Source organism: Arachis stenosperma, chromosome 4, assembly GCF_014773155.1.
Source record: "Arachis stenosperma cultivar V10309 chromosome 4, arast.V10309.gnm1.PFL2, whole genome shotgun sequence".
NCBI lineage: Eukaryota > Viridiplantae > Streptophyta > Magnoliopsida > Fabales > Fabaceae > Arachis > Arachis stenosperma.
Window position 1 is genome coordinate 140,844,832 of NC_080380.1, and position 23,672 is coordinate 140,868,503.

The following is a 23,672-nucleotide window of genomic DNA, read 5'->3' on the forward strand; positions in this document are numbered from 1 at the left end:
GGTGATCCCTGAGCATGACGATCTAGTGGTGATGACCATGATCCTGACGAATGCCCATCTCCATAGAACTTTAGTAGATCAAGGAAGTTCAGCAGACATTCTTTTCAAGCCCGCGTTCGACAAACTATGATTGGATGAAAAAGAATTAAGGGCTTACCCTGACACCCTGTATGGTTTGGGCGACACGCCAATAAAACCACTAGGATTCCTACCCCTCCACACGACCTTTGGAAGAGGGGAGAAATCCAAAACTCTGAGCAAAGACTTCATAGTCATTGATGTCGGGTCAGCATATAATGCCCTGATTGGCAGAGCTACCCTGAATCGGCTTGGAGCAGTGGTATCCACCCCCACCTTTGCATGAAATTCCCAACATATGCGGGGATAGCAACGATACGGGGAGACCAGAAATTGGCAAGGAAATACTACAATGAAAGCCTCAACTTGAGGGGAAAGGGCAGGGAAGTTCACATTATAGAACTCGGCGGAGCAAGAGCTAAAGAAGAGCTGCGGCCGCAACCAGGGGGAAAAACTGAAGAGATACAGGTCGGCGAGGAGGAAGGAAAAAATACCAACATATGAGCCAGCCTAGAGGAAAACTTAAAGCATAAGTTGACAAAGCTCTTACAAGATAACTCCGACCTCTTTGTCTGGAAGGCCTCCGACATGCCAGGGATAGACCCCGAGCTCATGTCCTACAAACTCTCAGTATACCCTGGGTCACGACCTGTCCAGCAGCGAAGACATAAGCTCAGTCCAGAACGAGCTTAAGCGGTGGAGGAGCAAGTACAAGCGCTCTTAGAAGCCGGCTTCATTAGAGAAGTCAAATATCCAACATGGCTAGCAAATGTGGTGCTAGTAAAAAAAAAAAAGGCAAGTGGAGGATGTGTGTTGACTACACCAACCTAAATAAGGCATGTCCTAAAGACCCATACCTACTTCCAAGCATTGACACTCTAGTAGACTCCAGCTCGGGGTATCAATACTTGTTGTTTATGGATGCCTACTTGGGATACAACCAAATCCTGATGTACAAGCCGGACCAAGAAAAGACATCATTCATCACGCCTAGAGCAAATTATTGCTATGTGGTCATGCCTTTTAGATTAAAAAACGTAGGGGCCACATACCAAAGGCTGATGAACAAAGTGTTCGCTCCCCACCTTGGGAACTTAATGGAAGTCTACGTAGACGACATGCTGGTGAAAACCAGAGAAGAAACCGACCTCTTAACAGACCTCTCGTGAGTTTTCAACACCATAAGGTCACATGGCGGGATGAGGCTAAATCCCGCAAAATGCACCTTCGCGGTGGAGGCTGGAAAATTTCTAGGGTTTATGCTAACCCAAAGAGGGATCGAAGCCAATCCCGACAAGTGCAAAGCCATCCTAGAAATGAAAAGTCCAACTTGCTTAAGGGAGGTCCAACAATTGAATGGCTGACTAGCAGCCCTCTCCATGTTCTTGGCAGGATCAGCATTAAGATCCCTTCCACTATTCTCTCTACTACGAAAAGGATGCCAATTCGAATGGACTCCAGAGTACGAAGAAGCATTCCAGGAGTTCAAAAAGTTTTTGAGCCAACCCCCAATCTTGACCCGACCTCTAATTGGGGAAGAGCTCGTCCTATATTTGTCCATAGCAGACAAAGCTGTAGCATCAACCCTGATACGAGAAGATGAGGCCGGACAGCATCCTGTATACTTCACCAGCAAAGTTCTATAAGGCTCTGAACTAAGGTACCACAAACTAGAGAAGTTTGCTTACTCCCTAGTAATAGCCCCACGAAGGTTACGTCCTTACTTCCAAGCTCACACAATAAGAGTTCGAACGAACCAACCCATGAAGCAAATCTTCCAAAAGACATTGATGTTGCCGGGAGAATGGTTCAGTGGGCAATAGAGCTCTCTGAGTTCGACTTAAAGTACGAAACCCGAACGGCAATTAAAGTCCAATGCCTCACCGACTTCATAGCAGAATATGCAGGAGATCAAGAGGAAAAGCCAACTACATGTGAACTATACGTAGATGGATCCTCAAACAAGACAGGAAGCGGCGCATGCATAATATTGGCCAATGAAGGGGGAACACAAATAGAGGTTTCCCTCAAATTTGAATTTCCAGCCTCCAATAATCAAGCAGAATACGAAGCCCTGATTGCGAGGTTGAAATTGGCAGAAGAAGTCGGTACAACAAAAGTGATGATATTTAGCGACTCTCAAGTAGCAACCTCCCAAATAAATGGAAAGTATCAAGCCAAAGACCCAAATATGAGGAGATACTTGGACAAAACCTTGGAGCATCTCGGGCACTTTACAAAAATCGAAGTCAGGCATATAACTCGGGATCTCAACAACAGAGCAGACGCCATCTCCAAGTTAGCAAGTACCAAACCAGGAAGGAACAATAGAAGTTTGATCTAGGAAACTTTACAAGAACCCTCTGTAGTTAAAACAGAGGCCAAACAAGATGTCCTTAAAGTCACCGGGTTGAACCTCGGGTGGATGAATCCCCTAGTTGAATACTTAAAATTTGACATCCTCCCTAAAGAGGAAAAAGAGGCCAAGAAAATCTGGAGGGAAGCACAATACTACACTCTGGTGAAAAATATCCTCTATAAAAGAGGAATATCAACACCATTGTTGAAGTGTGTTCCGACCTCAAGGACCACTGAAGTGCTAGAGGAGGTTCATAATGGGATCTGCAGAAACCAACTCGGAGCCAGGTCGCTAGCCAGAAAGGTAATCCGAGCTGGGTTCTACTGGCCGACCTTGTAGAAGGATGCCACAGAATTTGTGAAGAAGTGCTAGCCATGCCAAATGCACGCGAATTTTCACGTGGCTCCCCCCGAGGAGCTCATCAGTATAACTTCTCCATGGCCTTTTACAAAATGGGGGATGGACCTATTAGGACCTTTTCCCCAAGCCCCAGGACAAGTAAAATACTTAATAGTGGGAATAGACTACTTCAAAAAGTGGATAGAAGCAGAACCCTTAGCCACCATCACCGCACAAAGAAGTCGAAAGTTTCTCCACAAAAACATTATCACAAGGTATGGAATACCTCATTCCATCACCACAGATAATGGTACTCAGTTCACCGACTCAAGCTTCAGAAGCCTGGTAGCCAGTATGAAGATAAAACACCAGTTCACCTTGGTGGAACATCCACAAGCAAATGGACAAGCCGAGACAGCCAACAAAGTTATACTGACAGGATTGAAGAAAAGGTTACAAGATATAAAGAGAGCTTGGGCTGAAGAGCTTTCCCAAGTATTATGGGCTTATCGGACGATGCCACAATTGGCCACAGGGGAAACACCCTTCCGACTTGTCTATGGCGTGGAAGCCATGATACCAGTAGAAATCGACGAGAAAAGTCCAAGGGTGATCTTCCATGATGAGGTTGGGAACATACAGGGGCACAAAGAGGAACTTGAACTACTCCCTAAAATTCGAGAACAAGCCCAAATAAGAGAAGCAGCATTAGAGCAAAGGATGACCACCAGATGCAACAAAAAAGTCATTCGAAGGAGCTTCGCCCTAGATGACTTGATCTTAATCAGAAACAACATTGGAGTCAATAAATCTGGAGAGGAAAATCTCGCTGTTAATTGGAAGGGACCATACAAAGTTAGCAAAGTCCTAGGGAAGGGTTATTATAGAGTAACCGACTTGAACGACACCGAGCTACCTAGGTCGTGGCATGCTTGTAATATGAAAAGGTACTACAGTTAAAAGCAAACTCTACTCCCTGATGTACTCTTTTCCCAACTTCATGGTTTTCTCCCAAAAAGAAAAGGGTTTTTCCTAAAAGGGGTTTTTAACGAGGCATCACAGTAGAGGCTAAGGGGGCCACAAATAGCAAAAAACCCTTAGTAGCAATAAAGTACCTTTACAAATAAATAAAGATCTTTTTACAATATCTCTTATAAATTCCTTCTTGCTTTTCTTTCTTTCTACGAAACGCGCCGACTTAAACTCGACAAAGCGTGAAAATCCCATGAACCGACCTAGATGGTCGTCAGGATAAAACGACGAGGTACAAGTCGGTGTAAATAGGTTATAAAAGTAGATCATGACAAACTCGGAAATTATCTGAATTACAAGTCAAAAAAACTGAGAAACAAGAAAATGCATCGCAGAAATAATCTAAGTCACAAAAAAACTCAATAGAGAAAAATTGAACACCAAGAACATCAAAAAGAGATAAGAAAACCTATTGAAAACACCAAGCACCAAAGGCTGTCCCAAGTCCTTGAGAAAAATTTAAGAGAAACTTAGAAGTAGGGACAGCCAGCCAAGAAAAAGGTTTTCTCAAAGATCAAAAAAGGTTTTTTGAAACAGAAAAGCATGCGCACAGCAGATAGAGAAAGGTAACTTAAACCCTTATCCAAAAAAGGAGTATTTCTAATATTTTGTTTACGGCCATAAAAGGCCAATAAAGTGTCAGCAAAGTACCACCACGGTATAAAAATAAAATAGTTAAAAAAGGGGGGACCCACAGGCCGGGCCCCCATATAGCCACAAATTTTTAGTTAGGAAGGATGTCACCACCAGAGCTAGGGAGAGTCGTCGGAGCACCACCAGAGTCAGGGAGAGCAGTCGGAGCACCGCCAGAGTCAGGGAGAGTAGTCGGAGCACCATCAGGACCAGGAAGAGAAGTCGGAGCCATATCCATGGAAGACGGAGGGGGAGTTCCGGGAGCCTTTGAAGAACTCGGGGCATCTTTTGATCGGGGAGGGGATTCCACTATCCTCTGCCCCCGAGTCTTCAACTTGGATTCGAAAACAGGTCAGGGAGGAGAAACAATAGCCCCGTCAACCACAATTTTATCCGGATCCAAAGGAGAGAGATCTAGGTCGGGAGCAAGAACCCCGACTTGTTCTTTGAAGATCCTTCATGCCTCTTCGGCTCCGTCAGCAATGGAGTCCTCCAGCTCTGCATAGGCATCCCGGGACCTCACCAAATCCTTCTTCACCTCCACAAGGTCCTCGAACAAACTTTGATAGCTCTGTTCCGCCTTCTCCCTCAGACCCTCCACCATGGCATATTGGGCCTATAACTTCCTCCCCCTCTCCCCGAGGCGATCCCTCTTCTCCTTCAACTTGGTGACCTCCTTTTTCAGCATCTTCTTCCCTTCTTGATATAACAGAATCCTCCCCTACAGCTTCTCAACCCTTAGGGACGAACCCAAAGAGCTGAGGGGAGTCTTCTCGAAAATATCCAGAAGTTTTGTGCACACCCCCACCGCCCTAACACTCCCCTGAACCAGAACATTAAGATGGTTTCGAATAGAAGCATCATCTATACTTATATGAGTATGAAGATAGATGTAGTTCCGAATGAACTGGGGCGCATCAGACTTGGCCGCACCTTCAAAGAGGAACTAGACTCTAAAGTCCTGCGCTTCTTCTTTTCTGGCTCAGGGGAAGGTCGGGGAGGAGGGGACGAAAGAGAAGAGGCTGAAGAGGAGGATACCACAATAGGCCGGAGGGGGCCCCAAGTTGTGGGAGGAGGAGGAGAAGGAAGAGGAGAGCCAGCAACCTTGGCACCGCCAAGTCTGGCACGGGACCTCGCCTTGGCATCCTGAACTCTCTGGTAAGACTCTCTGGAATTCTTCTTCGCCATCTCTGTAAAAGCAATTAGGAAGCTAAAGTCAGTAAAACAAGTCAGAGCGACCATCAGGTCGGAAAATATGACAAACAAACAAAAAGCTACCTAGTTGAGTCTGGACAAAGGCCGGAGACCCCTGGAGAAACTTTTTTGTATCCAGGTAAGGGGCTCTCCCCCAAACTTCTCGGAGGAACCCCACAATGGCCGCCTCCACCTCATCCAAATCATCCAAACTATATTTTTTACAAGGAGAGGCCTCTAGCCAGTACAGGGGAAAAGCGAGGAGAAGAATTCTCATCCAGAAAAAAGGGGTGGTGACCCTCTACAGCTTGAACTTTGAAAAAGAAATTTTTGAAGTCATGGAAGGACTCGTAAAAAAGATTGAAGACTCTCCGACCTTGAATGGCTCGTAAGGATACCCACTGTTGTTTATTATTTTGCCCACTAAAGGGCTTAGTCATGTGAAACAGATAAAAGAAAATCCTCAGAGAGGTCAAAAACTCTAAGGCCTGACTGATAAGCTGATAAACTTTAAAAAAACTCCAAGAATTGGGGTGAAGCTAAGTAGGAGCAACTCGGCAGTGATGCAAAACAGAAACCTCAAAAGCAGAAAAGGGCAGAAGCACCCCCAGTCGAGTGAAAAAACTTTCATACATAAAGAAGAAAGGGGGTCCTCGTCAGAAGCAAACCTGATCTTCCGGACCCGGGGCAACCAACTCATACTTCAGCTCATCCTCATCAGAAGCACAAATTCTATGATGAGTGCGGAGGTTGGTGAGGAAGTCAGTATCTACCAAAGGTTCTTCCCCCAGAACCGTGACATCCACCCATTGAGTAAGGGTCTCTACAGAAGACATTTTTTCCTAGAAAAGGATAGTGAAACCTACAAAGAAAAAAGGAAAAAGAATAAAAAATATGGTCTCTAAGAGGCCTGGAATCAAACAAAACAGAGTCACTAGGAGTCTACGAACCAACCCTCATCTCTAAAATAAAAACATGCAAACAAAAGCACTTCGTAAAAAGAGAGTAGAGAAAAAAAACTAACCTTTGCTTGAAAAAGGATAGGGGCAGTAGAGAGTTCAGAGAAAGAGAAATTCCTTCGAACAAGAGCTTCTTTCGAATAGAGGAGAGGAAGTGCGAAAGTTTTTCAAAAACAAAACAAGGAAAGGGAGGGAAAGAATTTATAAGCATGCTAGTGGCATAATGGTAAAAGCAGAGGCAGCCATTAATGGGAGTACCGTTACCAATGTAACTGATCCCCGCGTGTGAATACGCAAACTCCTAACGGACGCGACGCTTGATTAGATACGACTGCTTACACCCCTATAAATGCACTGACACCCCTCAGGTATCACTAAGTTCCAATACTCTCTAGACCTGCTTACACCCTTGCTGACTTTGGCATCGAAGTGTCTTTGCAGGTACCACCCCCCATTTTCTCACACTCATAAGTCGGACGGAGGCCCCAAAGACGCGAACTCGTTTAAAGGTTTCCATCCTCAAATGATTGGGCCAACCAAGCGAGTCCAGCCCATCAATCTCCAGTTACCCAACTTAACAATTATATTGATTCTTTTAGCACCTATACGTATCTTTTTATATTATATCATTTATAACATACTCAATAATACAGAAATTTTTTCTCTAGTTTAATATCTTGTTTTTAACAGATATGAAATGTATGTGAAGAATGTCAAAAGTTGCATATTCTTTTATAGCGATTGAAAATTTGTCTTATTATATTTCGTTTAAACGAAATATATACGTGTCACTCGCATTTTCTTAATTAAAAAATCCTGTGACATTAATTAAATTATTAATTAAAAAATTTTGATTTGAATAATATATAATAGATAGATATATAGATAATATATAGAAACATATATTATTCTAAGGTAAATTATAAGATAAAAATATAAGTTTATATATCTTTTATTTTATGAGATAAAATAATATTTGAAAAATTAGAATCCATACTTTGAATAATAATAATATGACAAAAAATAACTACAAAAAAAATTTATATTTTTTTATATAATTTTAATCTGTATAACAGAGTATAATAGAGTGTACTTGTTCTAATACAATAATATGGATAATGCGTACAACATTTTTGGAAATAACGAGAATACCCCGCAGTCCAAGTCGAATTTGCGCGTGAAAGCAACCAACTAACTAGTCAGATTTGCAAAATGAAAAAAGGAAGTTGGAAGTTGGAATCGCAAGCAAAACACACCATTTCCCTCACTGCCTCTGGGGAGCGGAAATTGGGAGGAAACCGGTGACGGTGAAGGTTGTTACACAAGTCAAAATGATTGGGCGCTTATTACAATTATTATTTAAATTAAAATCACTTACAATACACTATTATTTTATAATATTCCAGAACTGATCCTCCTCTTCTATATTATTAAAGGGGGAAAGAAAAGGAAGTGTCAACCTCGATTGAACATTCAACAATCAAAGAAGAAGAGAGAAAATGTGTGGGATATTCGCGTATCTCAATTACAACGTGAATAGGGAGAGGAGGTACATATTGCAGGTCCTATTCAATGGTCTTCGCCGTTTGGAGTATCGCGGTTACGATTCCGCCGGAATCGCCATTGACTCTGATCCAAAACCCGCGCCACATGCCTCCTCCGCTTCCGCTTCCGATTCCGATCCTCCTCCTATCGTCTTTCGCCAGGAAGGCAACATCGAGTCCCTCGTCAAATCTGTCTACCAAGGTTGCTTTCTCCAATTCAATTTCTTGCGTATTTCATTTTTACATTGTCAATTTTGTGTTCTGTGGTGTAATGTGTTTATTGTTCCTTGTATAGCTTTGTAATTTAGCTACCAGATTTTAGCAGAAGGGAAAATGATGATCATGATGATGAGTTTTGTGCTACTTGCTACTGTATATGATGTTTCTCTCTCAATTAGGGTAGATAAATTTTCTGAACCGAGCTGGATCATGTTTGTTTCTTGGGACTAGGACTGGGGGATTGGAGCTGAAATTTCTTGAGAGATTGAGATGAAAATTTTAATAACATTTCTTTCCAAAAATACTCTCAATTAATATTTCAAATTCCAAATGTACCTCTCAGTCTCTATGTTTATCTTAAACCAAATATGATACTCTTTACACCAAACACAATCCAAAGACTTAATTTAGTTTTTGACTCTCACTCTTCAGTCTCAATTTCCCTTTCCAAACGCAGCCTAATAGAATGAACTCGTGAAGCCTTTGGTTGTTTTGTATTGCTTCAAGTTTCAGCTGATTAAATTTGGGGGTGGATTGGAGTTAAAACCAGATGATGTTTGAAAAAATGGGTACAGTCAATCTACTTAATTTGGTGTTGTTTCTGAAGTGCAGGCTAGTGCTTTTGTTGCATGATTTTTGTGCTACCTTTTAGTTCCCGGAAAATAGACTTTGTTGCCGTTTTTCAATTTTTATAAAATTGAATCCAGTTGATTGATATGATAACTATTTAGTTAGTAAGTAGCTAGTGGAGCCCTAGTTTGAAAATGGACATTCAAATAGCGAGACCATCTAAGTGCAACTGGTTGAATTGAATAATGTTTTGAAACAGAAATGTAATCAGTCCAACTGGTTCAATATGCCGGTACAGTCTTGTTTTTAAAATGTTGGCTAATGCCTTCTTCTCAACCTTTGGTGATAACCCAGACCAAAGTACTGATATTACCCTGCCTTGTTTTTTCAACAATGAAACAATAACAGATGTGTCTAAATTGGAACTAAACTTGGAGGCATCATTTTCCACTCATGCTGGATTAGCACACACCCGGTGGGCCACTCATGGAGAGCCTGCTCCCAGAAACAGTCATCCACAGAGCTCAGGTCCCGGAAATGAATTCTTAGTTGTTCATAATGGAGTTATCACTAACTACGAGGTATGACTATCATTTATTTCATTGTGCTTTTTGTTATTTTTTGCCTAATTAAGAGTTGCTAAAAATGCTATGCAAATCTTCACTGAGAAGGATTTTCTAACTCATGTTGCTAAGGTTCATTTCTGTTTTATTATATTTATAGGTTTTGAAAGAAACACTCATCCGACATGGATTCATCTTTGAATCTGACACTGACACAGAAGTCATTCCAAAGCTAGCAAAGTATGTTTATGATAAAGCAAATGAAGCAGCAGGTAAATTGCATTGGTGAAAGACACATGTAATGTTTTATATGTTATACATAAAACATTAAGTGCTATCTCCCCCCCCCTCCCTCCCTCCCTCTTCATTTGCTATTTTTGGTGCCTACTTGTTGCAAAGTGTTTCCTAAGCTATTTTATATTAGATGTTACTTTGGTTTGTTATTGAATCTCAATAGCCATTAATTACATGGACTTTATAGGGTTATGATATGGAGTTTCGCAAACCTTTATTCGTTACACTGTTTTATCGAAGGCCCCTGAGAGTTATCCCACACAGACTAAAGCATGATTAATTCATGATATTCTGTTGACATAAGGTCTATATGAGTTGTGACAGGGAAGAAAGAACGGTCGAGAAAGACAAAGTTACCATTTCAATATGCAAGGCTGCTTTTTACAAAATTAATATTTTCATTTAGTTCTGGATATGATCAATTTTCTTTTCTTTTTTGTATCGAAAATATTAATTTGTTTTAGTTATGTTGCAGATGGCCAGGTTGTTACCTTTAGTCAAGTTGTTCTGGAAGTTATGAGGCATCTTGAAGGAGCCTATGCCCTTATTTTCAAAAGTTCGCATTACCCTAATGAATTGATTGCGTGCAAGCGTGGTAGCCCACTGCTCCTAGGTGTTAAAGTAAGTTGAATGCAATTTAGTAGAGAGAAATTTTCTTAAAAGACCGATCCATGTGAAAATTGATTTCATGGATCTTTTCTGGTTTTGACTTTTCTGATTTTAATTCACTAACAATAAATGGATGATTAAAGAAACTAGTGCTCCAATTTCAGGAAATGACAGAAAATAAGGAGAATGGTTCTGCATTTGATGACAACAAAACCCTATCAAAAGATGGAGGCCCCAAGGAATTGTTTTTGTCTAGTGACGCCAATGCTGTGATTGAGCATACAAAAAAAGTGCTAGTTATTGAAGATGGTGAAGTAGTTCATCTCAAGGTACATGCCAACTATTAACTAAGGTGTTTGTCTAATTAACGAATGTCTCAATATAGGTATTTGGCTTTGGCAAATATTTCCACAAATTTTTATTTATTTATTTATTTTTTCATACGATTTTTATCGTGATTTCGGTATGGCTCACATTATCAATATTTTTCAGATGATAGCTTCACTCTTATGTTTGTTGCATATGGTGCATGGATTTGTCTTCCAGCTAGTTGATGATATATTATACTTACTTGAAAATGGCTGTTCCAGGAAGGGGGGGTTTATATTTTGAAGTTTGAAAATGACAAGGGAGAACGTGTTGCTTCTCCTACAAAAATTGCTTCAGTGCGCCGTGCATTATCTGTCCTTGAGATGGAGGTTCAGCAGATAAACAAAGGACATTATGAACATTATATGCAGAAGGAAATTAATGAGCAACCAGAATCTCTAACAACCACTATGAGGGGGAGGCTTATACTTAGAGGATCTAGCAAATCCAAGTCTGTTTTGCTGGGTGGACTAAAGGATCACCTCAAAACAATTAGGCGGAGTAGAAGGATACTTTTCATTGGTTGTGGTACAAGTTATAATGCTGCTTTGGCAGCAAGGCCTATCTTAGAAGAACTTACTGGTTAGTGCTGTATGATTTTAATTTTTAGTAAGTTTTACAGATAAAGATTATGCTCATTTTTGTGATGTTTCAAGCTTCATTGTGTACATTAAATTATAGGTATTCCTGTCACTATGGAGATTGCTAGTGATCTACTGGATCGGCAGGGCCCAATATACAGAGAAGATACAGCTGTTTTTGTTAGTCAGTCCGGTGAAACTCATGACACACTAGTTGCACTGCAATATGCTTTAGACAATGGTGCACTATGTGTTGGAATAACAAACACTGTGGGTAGTGCAATTGCAAGGAATACTCATTGCGGTGTTCATATAAATGCTGGTGCTGAGATAGGTGTAGCAAGTACCAAGGTATATGTTGCATTTGAAGGATGATGTTTTCTCATTTCATCTTATATATTTGTTGGTTTAATCAATGGTTTTCTTACACATTTTACCACTGTAGGCATACACAAGTCAAATAGTGGTGATGGCCATGTTGGCTCTTGCAATAGGAGGTGATACACTCTCCAATCAAGCTAGAAGAGAAGCCATAATAGATGGTCTATTTGACTTGCCAAGTGAGTTTCTCTTGGCTGAGCATTTTACAGCAATTTGGGTACATTAGTGTGGTGTATAGTTCATGGCTTCCTGCATCAAGAGATCCAGTAGAGACTCTAGTTTATGAGGATGAGATTGATGGATCATGTTTCTTTTTCTTCATAAGACTAAAAGACTGAATGCATATAGCATACCATTTATTTATAAGGTTTAGAAATCATATTGACGAGATAATTCTGGGAAAGTAGTGATAAGCTTGAACGATTTTTTATGAGGAATTCATCAAATAAGGTATCAAATTCCACATAAATTTTACCCCAACAAGTGTAGAAGCAAATCTAACTCACATTTGGGATTGCAGATAAAGTCAGAGAGGTGCTGAAGCTTGATCAGGAAATGAAAGATCTCGCAAAGCTATTGAGTGCTGAGCAGTCACTTCTTGTCTTTGGGAGAGGATACAATTACGCAACTGCTCTGGAGGGAGCTTTGAAAGTAAAGGAAGTGGCACTTATGCACAGTGAGGGGATACTTGCTGGTGAAATGAAGCATGGTCCTTTAGCATTAGTGGATGAAACTCTCCCAATTGTTGTTATAGCCACGCGCGATGCTTGCTTCAGGTTGGTAGTGCTGAGCAGCTTCAAGAACTGCAATTAGGAATTTGATATTGACATCTTATTTTATCTTTGACAGCAAGCAGCAGTCTGTTATTCAGCAACTTATTGCCCGCAGAGGCCGCCTGGTAGTTATGTGTTCAAAAGGGGATGCTTCTTCTGTAAGCCCTAGTGAAACTGTTAGGGTAATTGAAGTTCCACAAGTTGAGGACTGTCTTCAACCTGTTATTAATGTAGTTCCCTTACAGGTATGTTTGTTGACATGTTTTTATTTTATTTTTTTGTTACTGCTTTTATTTTAGCTTATAGCAAATGTTTCAAATGTCAACAATTAAAAGATTCAAGCTTTGCAGTACTTTTTCCTGGTTTCCTTTTAAAAGATTTATGTCTTATGTATTTAAAAGATTACTTGGTTTTGATGCAGTTACTGGCATATCATCTCACTGTACTGAGGGGATTCAATGTTGACCAGCCACGTAATCTTGCCAAGAGTGTCACTACACAGTAGACTCATGGATTCCACTTCCTTCCTTGGATTCTGACAAAAATTGAAATAGAGGCCCTCTTTATTGTTCTTTTGTGTGATGATTTCTGATGATGAATAGACCTTTTTTGAGTTTGACATTTTTTGAGGGTACTATACATACTAAAGCATTGTAAATTACTGATAGATGTAGGCGGATTGTTCCATCAATAGAGCCAGCTTTTCATGAGGACGAGAGCAGAACATGAACCATTTACTCTGAGGTATTTGAAGAATTTATTCAGTATGGTTATTATAACTTTGATGTACTATTATATACCAAAATCTGGGAATGGAAACCTTCTCTGTTGCTTAGGCTTGGTTATGTAGAAAAGAAAATATCGGGTTCTGTAGTCAGAGGTGTTTACACGTTTGTTCTAGCATCTTTCTTTCTATCTATCTATTTTTATTATATAAAAATTGATACAAATTTATTATAAAATGAGCTTATGACATATTGGTTTATTTATGTGATTGTACTATGTCAGCAATTTTACATATATGACAATTTTATAATATTGTAAAATAAAATAATAAATTTCAACATAATAATGATACAAAAATGATTAAATTTAGTGCATATCATTACCCAATTGAACTAAAAAATAATGGTTAAATATGATTATTATTTATATTAAAACTATAATAATATTTTTTAATTATAAATATTTAAAGTGTATAATAACACATCAACATTTGTTTACTATGTATATATTTCAATGTATCATGATTAATAAAGTATATTCATAATGTTATACACTTCATTTTTTGTATTCTTATTCTCAATTTTTTTTCTATTTTTTTTTTTAAATTATCTCCAAATACACTAAAGAAAAACTTTAAAATTACACTATAGAGCATCATCTATTCTAAAATAACAACAAACAAATATAATGTTTTTCAATGTCTGAATAATTTGTTTATGAAAAATGTTCGCACCAATAAATAAAAAAAAAAACTATCTTCTTATAATTGATTATATTTTATGATAAAGTATATAAAAAAAATTATTATATAAAAATATTAAAAAACACATATAAGTCAATAAGAGGCCAACTTCACAAGACTTTTATATTTTATATTTTTTGTTTTTGAATAATTATATTAAATTATATACAAATTTAAATTTTTTTTACAAATGAATCTTTAAGTTTAAGATTAATCTATATATTATCTAATTAATTCTTAAATAATATAATATTTTTAAATTTATACTAATATAATTAATATAGCTCTCCGTACAATGTACAAATGTTAGTCTAGTTTATATAACTGTCGGGACACAAAGGCCCTAACTCAATTAGTCTTGATTTGTTGTGCTAAAACGTAACTTAATTTTATAAATAAGTTACAATGCACCCTGGAAGTCTGGAACAACTTTTTTATTTGAGGGATAAATTACTAAATTTCAAAGTTTGTTACATGTTGCTGTCACTACTTACTAACTTTAGTAAGATCTAAATATAAAAGAGGTTGCAAATTTGTTGCAACAGATAAGTTACTTGCAAGTTGCAACATGTTTCAGCAATTTTTTAAAATTTATGGACCGTGTGAAACTGTCAATATAAAAATCCTTTGTCGTCATCAAGTAAAAGAAGCAATTTCCGTTATCATAATATCTTGTTATAGTGTTGAGGACATGCCCAAACATATTGCAGAAAGGAATGACCACCAACAATTTATACACAAATATTTACAGAAAATATAATGCATTCATAATTAGCAAATTAGGCTAATTCGAAATATCCCACTTTAAAATTTGAGTAAAGTATTGTTTTTGTCCCCAACGTTTGGGGTAAATTCTATTTGTGTCCCTAACATTTAAATCGTCCTATTTGTATCCCTAACGTTTGTAAAAGTGATTCAATGTTATCCTGCCGTCAATTACACATCATGAACGCTTTAGTTTGAGTTTTAAAAATCTATTCTTGAAGTTAGAATACAAATGTCTGGGATAGAATCGATGATCCATTTCGAAAAATAGCTCATCAAAAGTTGAAACTAATTCCTACAATATTTACATAATTCACTTTTCTAGGGACATAATTGAATCTAAACACAAATAGTGGGTATAATATTAAAATCGAACACATCCAAGTGAGACCTAATTGAGAATGAATACATCCAAGTGAAAATAATTAAAAAATATAATCTGATTTGTTAGTATAATTGATAGTAGGATAACATTGAATCACTTTTATAAACATTAGGGATACAAATAGGACGATTTAAACGTTAGAGACACAAATGAAACTTACCCCAAACGTTAGGGACAAAAACGATACTTTACTCTTAAAATTTTCTTCACTTTTGGATTGGCAAATTGATTTGGCGCTCTAAAGTACTAACTTAAGCCGAAAGATTGCCACAAACACAAACAGTAATCCCCATAATTATTGAAGGAACAAGTGATTAAAGATTGGAGTCACCTTAATTCCCAAGACTCATCACCAACATATTAATTTCATAATTTGCTTATTACTATTAATATGGCCAAGTCCATTAGTCTAACATAACACAGCTGAGAAACACTTGCAACTTAACAAGACAAAAAAGATAAGATAGTAAAAGGGTAAAATCTTTGGTATTAACTGTTTGATAATATTATTAGCAAAATCATCAACCTGAACCAACATGCCAGTCTGTCACAAGATTTTGCCATAAAAACTTCTATGCAATGATGCAAGGATCCAATGTTTTTTTCATCACCAAAATTGTCATCATTCGACCCTTGCTGGAGACAGGTAACTGATTCGACCAAAAAATTAAAAAAAGGAAAAGACTTTCACTGTACATAAGAAAAGAACAAGATCCAGCACAGGGATAGAGCAAGTTCTTGAAAAAGATAACAGCAACATTCTTTTTATCTTCTACCAAACTGACCACAGCGATTGATCACTCTCACCAGCATCAGGCTGAACAAATTTTGAAACAGCAAATGAAATTAGGGCAACATATTCAGAATGACTAACAAATCTCACATAACCAAATTGCACAAACCATAAATCTAGAATTCTCAGAAGAAAAAAGAATCATACATTTCACATAACTAACAACCAGAATACAATTCATTTTTAACCAGCTGAAAAAATTAAGCTAAAATGGGGAAGTAAAAGCCATAATTCTCACATACCCATGAAGCAGAAAACCATGAATCATAATTCTCACATACCCATGAAGCAGAAAACCATGAATCTCCTTCCCGGAACAAAAAAGGATCATAAATTTCACAAATCCAACAAGCACAACATGTAAAACTCAGCTACAGGGAAAATATACCGTGACAAAAAATAACTCATAAATTTCACATGCCCAGAAACCAAAAACCATAAATCTCGAATACCCAGAAAGAAAAAACAAAAATTTCAACAGACCCATGACCCAACAAATTAAAAAAATCAATCATTTCCACGGTGGAGAAAGAAAAATCTAAATTTGAAATGATGGGGGCATTGCAAATTCCATAATTTCTCACCTGAGGTGTGCATTCAGGAGGAGCCTCAAAAATCGAAACTGCGAATTGCTTATCAGCAACACCAACATCAAAATGTATAACCCCAGAATTTGGAACATCAACACGAATCCCCTTAACGGGGAACCATAGGAAGAGTTCCTGCGCCGAAATACCGGATAATTTCCCGATCTGACCGTACTCTAAGGTACCCTTTATGCTTGAATCGTAGTGAACCTCGTTCTCGAACTTTGCGTTGCAAGGTTCTTCCATCATCACCTCGAATTCACCGCTTGAATCGTTCATTGAATATTTCGTGATCCCTTTTGGGAGAAGACCCACGGGAAGACCCTTCGATTTGAGAACCTCGTATATGGTCGTAGAATTCGAAGAAGAAGAAGATGATAATGATGAAGGAAGAAGAAGGAGGAAGAGGAGAATCAATGACTGAATCTGAATCATTGGTGATGAAAAGGAAGAAGCAGCAGCCATGGGATTGATGGATGGATGGATGGTTTGTATTGGTTCTCTCTTGTGTGGTTTTATTGGTAATTTTCTCTTCTCCGAGTTTTTTTTTTTCCTTTTCTTTCTTTTTTTAATTTTGGGAACAGAAGAAGAATTGAAGAATGAATGGGATTATGGGAGAACCTAGATTTCTTTTGTCTGGTTTGTTTCATTTTCTTTCTTTTTATTTACCTACCTACTTGCCACGAGAAAATAAATATTTTAGATTTAACGGTATAATATTTTAGAGTGAAATTATTTTAAAAAATCATAAAATATTTTAGTATAAATATATGTAGAATTATAAAGAGTAGTTTAGAAAAATTTAAAAATATTTAAATAGATATAATAAGTTTGATATTCATAATAAAAATTTTAAACATTTGATCTGAATTATTAATTAAATTTAGTCTTAACCATTTATTGATAAAATAGATAACTATAAATAAAAGTGAAAATTTAAAATTTATGTGTAAATTATTTATAACAAATACTTATGTTAATAAAGTGTTATCTTTATTAAAGTTTATTTTTTGTGTGTGTTTTCTTAGTTAACATACTGCTAATAATAATAACAAATAAATAAATATTATTAATATTTTTTTCTTATTTTTTATTATTTTTTAACTCATGATGATCTATAATGCCTAATTCAGTATTTCCACCGAAACTTTATTATTTGTTTCAGTTAAAGATTTGTGTTTCTAAAGAAAGTAAAGATGGGGGTTGTTCTAGAACAAAAAGCTTAACATATACCTGTTTCAGTTTTTTTTTTCTTCTTTGTTAGCAAATTAATATCTTTATATTAGAATATAGTATAAGAATTTGTTAGACAATTTAAAACTTTAAGCAAAGTATTGTTTTCGTAGGCTTCTAAATTCAACTTGGACACAACTTGATCATGTTATCAAATTAAAATTAATTTCAATTCATTAATAATATATAATATTTTACACATCTAATCAGTTATCAGTTTTGTACTTTTGTTAGAGAACAAATTTTCTTTAACCAACCATCAGTAACAAAGTAGTAAATAAACAAAGATTAAGGAATTGAAATAACTATTTAAAAGAAAAGAGAAATGTTAGTTGATTGTTAGTTAAAAAAAAACTACTTTAAATTCTGCTTCCTTATAAATAACACGAATTATAGTAACTTATTTTCTTTTATGATATACATATACATATATACCAAGAACATTATATACACACTAAAAATTAATTACAAAATCAGTTATTATATATTTATGTATAAATATATATGGTATTTAATTTATTTTTAATATATATTTTATATTTTAACATATATTTTATATAAGTAATTAATTTAATAGCTAAATTTTAGTGCACATAGCATAGTTATACATAACGTATGTAATTTTGAAACATAAAACTCTCTCAAATAACTATTCTGAAATTCTAACCCCAATATTGTATATTTGTATTATTGATAAATTCCGTTTGAAGTTGCAATCAACTTTCACTATTACAAACTATTTAAGATATTTTGCAAACTTAGTGATTATCTAGTAGTATCTTCGATTAAAAAAATAAAAATAAGAAAAAGAAACTTATATGTTACATCATATACTGGTTTAGATAAATAGACTACAGGTATCAATCAAGATTGAGGTGATTAGAATGGGTATAAAATATAAGTTTGGCACATGGCTGACATCTCTTATGGTTATGGTCCATTTTATTCCTCCCTGATAATAAATGAGTTGTAGCATTCCTCATTGAGTAATAAATTAATAATGAATTGGTTTACCAGGCGTGTAAGCTGCATAATCTTGGAAGAAAAGAAACCAACTATACAATCACAAAGAACAAAGCTGAAAGATAATAATAATAATAATAATAAAAGTAATGCTGAACATAGTTAGGACCACTAAATACAGTAATGTATTGCCAGACAGCTAGAAATTAGTTAAGAATTTTGACATAGGAGGAGTATTTGTTAAAGGGAATCAAACAATAGTGATTACATTTATATATCAAGAACATCAATAGAAATGCGAATTCAATATGCTAAAAGATTTGATAATGTTCTACCCATTTGGTATTTTTGAAATCATAAGAAAAGAATATATGCTACGGGAAATCAATATCAAAGGGATTAATGCTTCCTTGGAAGATTAACAACTTGAGAGGAAAACAAAATAATAATAATAAAAAACACCATGTAACTAGCTCGTTATAAATTAAAAAGTAAAAAATCAGTGTAAAGTACAACAAGGGATGAAAAAATATAAGGAATAAATCCATTATGACGAGTAATTCTCCTCTCAACTGTACCATTCCAATATTTCAGGCCAAAATCTTCCTAACTTCTGATGATGATGACGACGACGACGACGACAACGATGATAAGCCTCTCACAATTTAAACTACCAAGACTTGCAGATAACTTTCATTTTCATATCTTCTTTCAATGATTGTACTCTGAAGCTCTAAGGTTCAATCACAAAAAGGGGCTGCAAGGGAACAAAAATAAATCAAAACAATGATGATGGACAAGTTAATCTGTTACTTTGAAAATTTTTTACATTCTCGGATCAATGTATCTGAATATAACTAGGATCTGGATATGGTGATAGAAGGATGTATCAAATTTTCACAGCGAGATTAAGGGGAACAAAAGAAGTATTTAGTTGAAGACCTAGAATGTACTTACCATGTCAACACTAACAGGCTTGCCATCTTCTGCAAGGATTTCGACTATAGTTCCTGATTGATCAGCCTGTATAATACACACACAAGACACAAATTTGTAGTTCAAGATGGAAAGAAAATCTGAAGAACTGTGAAGTGAAGATAATGCTACAACTTATGCATCTCCCATTGATTTTTAAATTTGCATCCCATAGTTACTAACCAAGAAAATCAAGTTAGTTTACTGCATGCACTATGCAATTTTTTATTGCATAGTTCATTTGATGGAAATGTCAACCATAACGCTTCCTTAAATAATTCAACAAGTTTTTGCACTTTGCTTTGCTATAACCACCAGCATAAAAGAAGTAAAGTATACCTATTTTATACATAAGAACTCATAAAACACAAGAAAAAACTCCACCTTAAGCAGGACAAAAATTATAGCTATTATCGGGATACTTTTTTTTTATTATTATGTTAGGACCTCGTTGTAACAAATTCTATATACATACGTGAAGAACCAGTAACCTCACAAAAAGACAAAAAGCAAAACTAAAACACATACACAAACCCAAAAATGCAAGAGTCCGTTCAAAGTACTCTGAATCAAGCAATTACTAAAAGTCCTATGAAGCAAAGTTTATAGAAAAACTATTTGCATATTATGATACATGGATGAGTACTCCAGGAATGAGATTCAATAGGACACAAGGAGCAAATACTACCAAAACTGAAAAAGAAAAAAGACCCTAAAGTGCAGAAGATCAACCCACATACTCCCCCTTTCCTCATTTATGTTGATATCATCTTCTTTCCGAAAAGCATATCTTTCATGGGAAAAGGCATCACTTAAATCATATTTTAAAGTCGATAGAGAGGAATGAAGACCGCTTAGCAAATTGAGAACCTTAAATCTCAACCTTCAACATGCACCGCATAAACAAGTCAAGCAATATACTATTCATGGTGGGATTTGAGTATTAGAAAGCAACTTGCAAGTAGTTTTCCAAGGCACTCACTTCAGAGAATTAATCAATAATTAGTAGCCATTGACAGTGCTACACACTGAATGGTTTCTCTTTCAATAGAAAAAGGACAAAAAGAAAATACCAAACGAAAGCAAATGATCTATCTAGATGTACAACCAAACACCGTTGAATTCTATCAAAAACTGAAATCTTGGTACCATGTAGAGCAAGGTATACCTACTGAAGCATGAGACAATCACAATGGATGTTTCTCGTTATGTGTGTGACATAATTAATTAAGTGTCAGATCTTCATAAGCCTAACTCTGTCTTCTTGTATTGTTTTAGTTTAAGTTTTTGTTCTATCTTGGAATTAGACCTTACCGTACTCCTTTGTATATCTGCTTCAATTCCAATGATATTCTTCTTATATGGAATCATCTTTTGCTAGGTCTACCATCCTTAATCATTCAACCTACAATTCCTACTGATCATCATCCTGTTCATGATGTGATCTAAAATTCTATCTAGTATAGAGGATGATGAGGAAGGACATTGGCTATCAGGACTTAATCACTATTTTCCATATCCATTGGCTCAAAAGCTCAAAATGCATTAGATATGTGCTAGGGACTTCATTAAGCATTTCATTGCTTCATCAATTGATACCCAATAATTGAGAATTTTCAGAAGATTTGCTTTGCAAACTTAATCTCAATTTTTTTCTTATACCAAAGAATGTTTTATCATATCACAAAATAAACAAATGTTCAGAGATACAAAGCCGTACCAAAAATTATTAAAATTATCAAACATGCCAGGAGAAAAGGAAAATTATAATTACCTAAAGTAAAACAAATCTTGTAAACCCATAAAAGGGGGGAGGCGGGACATTATTCTAATGCGGCAGGAAAAGAACTAGAAGCACCATATTCAAAAATCAAAACTATGAGGATGCAAACAGAGATGATAAGACTTGTGAAGCATGCATGCATGCCCAATAAGTTCATATTCTGAAGGCATAATGCATGGAACACACTTTTAATCAAATGTTGCAAAAATATATGTACGAACTTACTTCTATTTCATTCATCAATTTCATCGCTTCAATGATGCACAATACTTGGCCCTTCTTTACTTTGTCTCCAACCTAAATAAAGAGTCCTTACATGTAAGAGGGAAACAAAAGGGAACAAAGAATAATGACAAAAAAATAAATAAATAATTTTTAAGGAAGTCTACCTTCACAAATGGAGGTTCACCAGGACCAGGACTGCGGTAAAATGTCCCTGCCATAGGACATTTAAGAGGTGGAAGTGATGATTTAGTTGACTTTGCAGCAGGTGGAGAAGCTGATGCTGCACGGGTAGCAGGAGTTGGGGCAGGTGCTGGAGAAGATGCTGGAGCAGCAGGTGGCGCTGCAAGTGATGGGGGTGGATAGTACATGGCAGGCTGAGCAGGAGGCTGTGGTTGAGGCATAGCCTCCCTCTTCCTAATCATTACTTCACAGTCATGCTGCTTCAACTGCAACTCTACAATGTCTCTTGAATCAACAAGTCTGCAGAAGAAAATTGAGCAATTGATTATTATTATTATTATTATTATTATCATCACCACTTAGTTTATTACATGAAACTTAGAATCGTTGGAAGCTTATTCACTAATTAGTAATTACTAGTAAAAGAAAGAGATCTGGTTGGTTACTTGACAAGGCTTGCAACTTGAGTAATAAACTGAGAGATAGATTCTTGAGAAGCCAAGACTCCAGACGATGTTCCACTCGAAGGTTTGGCAGTCGCTTCGGCCTCTGAATTGGCTGTTGTAGGAGCGACAGCATTTGAGGAACCATCAAGAGAAACCTTGTTCCAGATGCAAAAAAGGAGCATTAAAAATAATTGAAAATGGAAAACAAACATGGAAAGAGGAAGAAACTCATAGGCATGAAATGGCTATCAGATTATGTATCATTCACTTCATTCAACAATCGACAAGTATAATCGCCTTTTTGGTAATTGATGCATTTTTTTTTTAATCATGGAACACATTACCCAACCAAAACCAAGAAAAACTTCATAGGAACAAAGGGAGTGTTATGGTACCTCATCCAATTGTGCCTTCACCCTTGGGCATACAATTTGACATGGTGGGGATCCCTATACATACACAGATACATACAAACATATAATGTCATATCATATCATGAAAATCTTATACAGTAAAATGCTTGCAGAAAAATTCTTCACATCAATTCAATTCCTTCACAGCATATCAGGACCAAATTAGTGCCTAGTTACTCAAACCTTACACTAATCATTACCAAATGAAACAAAGTATTAAGCTAATTTCTTTTCTCCCCAATCATAGAGCACATGAATTATGCAAGATATAAAATCTACAAGTGCCAAATTCCCAAAATTAGCTAAGTAAATAAGAGTGCTAGTTAGGGGAATAAGTGGTACATTAAGCAAAACCCTAAAAGGGAAAAAGTGAAAAAGGAAGCGAATTTGGATATGGGTTAGTGCATTGATAAGAGCGAGAATGAAAAAATGGAGAAAAGAAGGTACCTTGGTGAGGAAAGGAAGGTTGGGTTTAGGAGAGAGACGGAAAGAGAGGTTGGAGTGAGAGAAGCGGAAATGATTGATTTTGGGTTTGGGTTTTGAGGGAGTGGGAAGCGAAGAAGATGCGGAAGAAGCAGTTGAAGCGAAAGAAGATGCCATTGTTGTGTTGATGAAAGGGATGAGTGAGTGGAGTGTCAAGTTTAGAGGTTAGCATTCAATTCAGCAACACAAAACAGCAATGCTCCTTTTCTTCCTCTGCTTCTCTCTCCACGTGCACTATTCCATTTGTTCTTCTTTGTGTGTAGTGTGTATGTGGTATTTTTTTTAATTATTTTAGTTTTGATTTCTATTTTTTTATATTTTACTTTAAAAAATATTTAGGATTTAGTTAACATGTGCTTTGAGACACATAATAAAGTTATCAATTAAATTTTTTTTTATAAAAAATGATATAAAATTTAATTTTTAAATATATTTATTGTATATTTATTAAAACAAATTATTTAAAATTCTTTATT

General features: G+C 36.3%; 3 protein-coding genes across 3 annotated transcripts; 1 reads left to right on the plus strand and 2 right to left on the minus strand.

The window, feature by feature from the left end:
- The first annotated feature begins 7,802 nt into the window (after positions 1 to 7,802).
- On the plus strand, positions 7,803 to 13,374 carry LOC130974232 (glutamine--fructose-6-phosphate aminotransferase [isomerizing] 1). The gene is made up of 12 exons (XM_057899021.1): positions 7,803 to 7,907; positions 8,031 to 8,340; positions 9,336 to 9,508; positions 9,651 to 9,762; positions 10,260 to 10,405; positions 10,558 to 10,722; positions 10,984 to 11,344; positions 11,444 to 11,694; positions 11,789 to 11,903; positions 12,245 to 12,500; positions 12,574 to 12,742; positions 12,919 to 13,374. Exons 2-12 carry the CDS (start codon positions 8,094 to 8,096, stop codon positions 13,000 to 13,002), a joined length of 2,079 nt encoding a protein of 692 aa, XP_057755004.1. The 5' UTR covers positions 7,803 to 7,907; positions 8,031 to 8,093; the 3' UTR covers positions 13,003 to 13,374.
- Positions 13,375 to 15,479: 2,105 nt separating this feature from the next.
- On the minus strand, positions 15,480 to 17,116 carry LOC130973151 (uncharacterized). Its single transcript, XM_057897572.1, has 2 exons — positions 16,493 to 17,116; positions 15,480 to 15,932 (listed from the first exon to the last, which is right to left on the minus strand). The coding sequence occupies exons 1-2, from the start codon at positions 16,958 to 16,960 to the stop codon at positions 15,888 to 15,890; spliced, it is 513 nt and encodes a 170-aa protein (XP_057753555.1). The 5' UTR covers positions 16,961 to 17,116; the 3' UTR covers positions 15,480 to 15,887.
- A 2,001-nt stretch (positions 17,117 to 19,117) lies between these two features.
- Positions 19,118 to 23,401, minus strand: LOC130973520 (biotin carboxyl carrier protein of acetyl-CoA carboxylase, chloroplastic). Its single transcript, XM_057898086.1, has 7 exons — positions 23,161 to 23,401; positions 22,696 to 22,749; positions 22,301 to 22,455; positions 21,839 to 22,154; positions 21,675 to 21,746; positions 19,649 to 19,714; positions 19,118 to 19,448 (listed from the first exon to the last, which is right to left on the minus strand). Exons 1-7 carry the CDS (start codon positions 23,311 to 23,313, stop codon positions 19,425 to 19,427), a joined length of 840 nt encoding a protein of 279 aa, XP_057754069.1. The 5' UTR covers positions 23,314 to 23,401; the 3' UTR covers positions 19,118 to 19,424.
- Positions 23,402 to 23,672: the final 271 nt, after the last annotated feature.

Excerpts from the sequence above, each read along its gene's own strand:
- LOC130974232 (XM_057899021.1), top strand. The coding sequence starts at position 8,094 with ATGTGTGGGATATTCGCGTATCTCAATTACAACGTGAATAGGGAGAGG. Across the intron at positions 9,763-10,259 it reads TAAAGCAAATGAAGCAGCAG|ATGGCCAGGTTGTTACCTTT; the intron begins GTAAATTGCATT and ends GTTATGTTGCAG. Across the intron at positions 12,743-12,918 it reads TTAATGTAGTTCCCTTACAG|TTACTGGCATATCATCTCAC; the intron begins GTATGTTTGTTG and ends GTTTTGATGCAG.
- LOC130973151 (XM_057897572.1), bottom strand. The coding sequence starts at position 16,960 with ATGGCTGCTGCTTCTTCCTTTTCATCACCAATGATTCAGATTCAGTCA. Across the intron at positions 15,933-16,492 it reads CTCCTGAATGCACACCTCAG|CCTGATGCTGGTGAGAGTGA; the intron begins GTGAGAAATTAT and ends AAATTTGTTCAG.
- LOC130973520 (XM_057898086.1), bottom strand. The coding sequence starts at position 23,313 with ATGGCATCTTCTTTCGCTTCAACTGCTTCTTCCGCATCTTCTTCGCTT. Across the intron at positions 22,456-22,695 it reads TGAAGGCACAATTGGATGAG|GTTTCTCTTGATGGTTCCTC; the intron begins GTACCATAACAC and ends ATCTGGAACAAG. Across the intron at positions 19,715-21,674 it reads AATTGATGAATGAAATAGAA|GCTGATCAATCAGGAACTAT; the intron begins GTAAGTTCGTAC and ends TGTATTATACAG.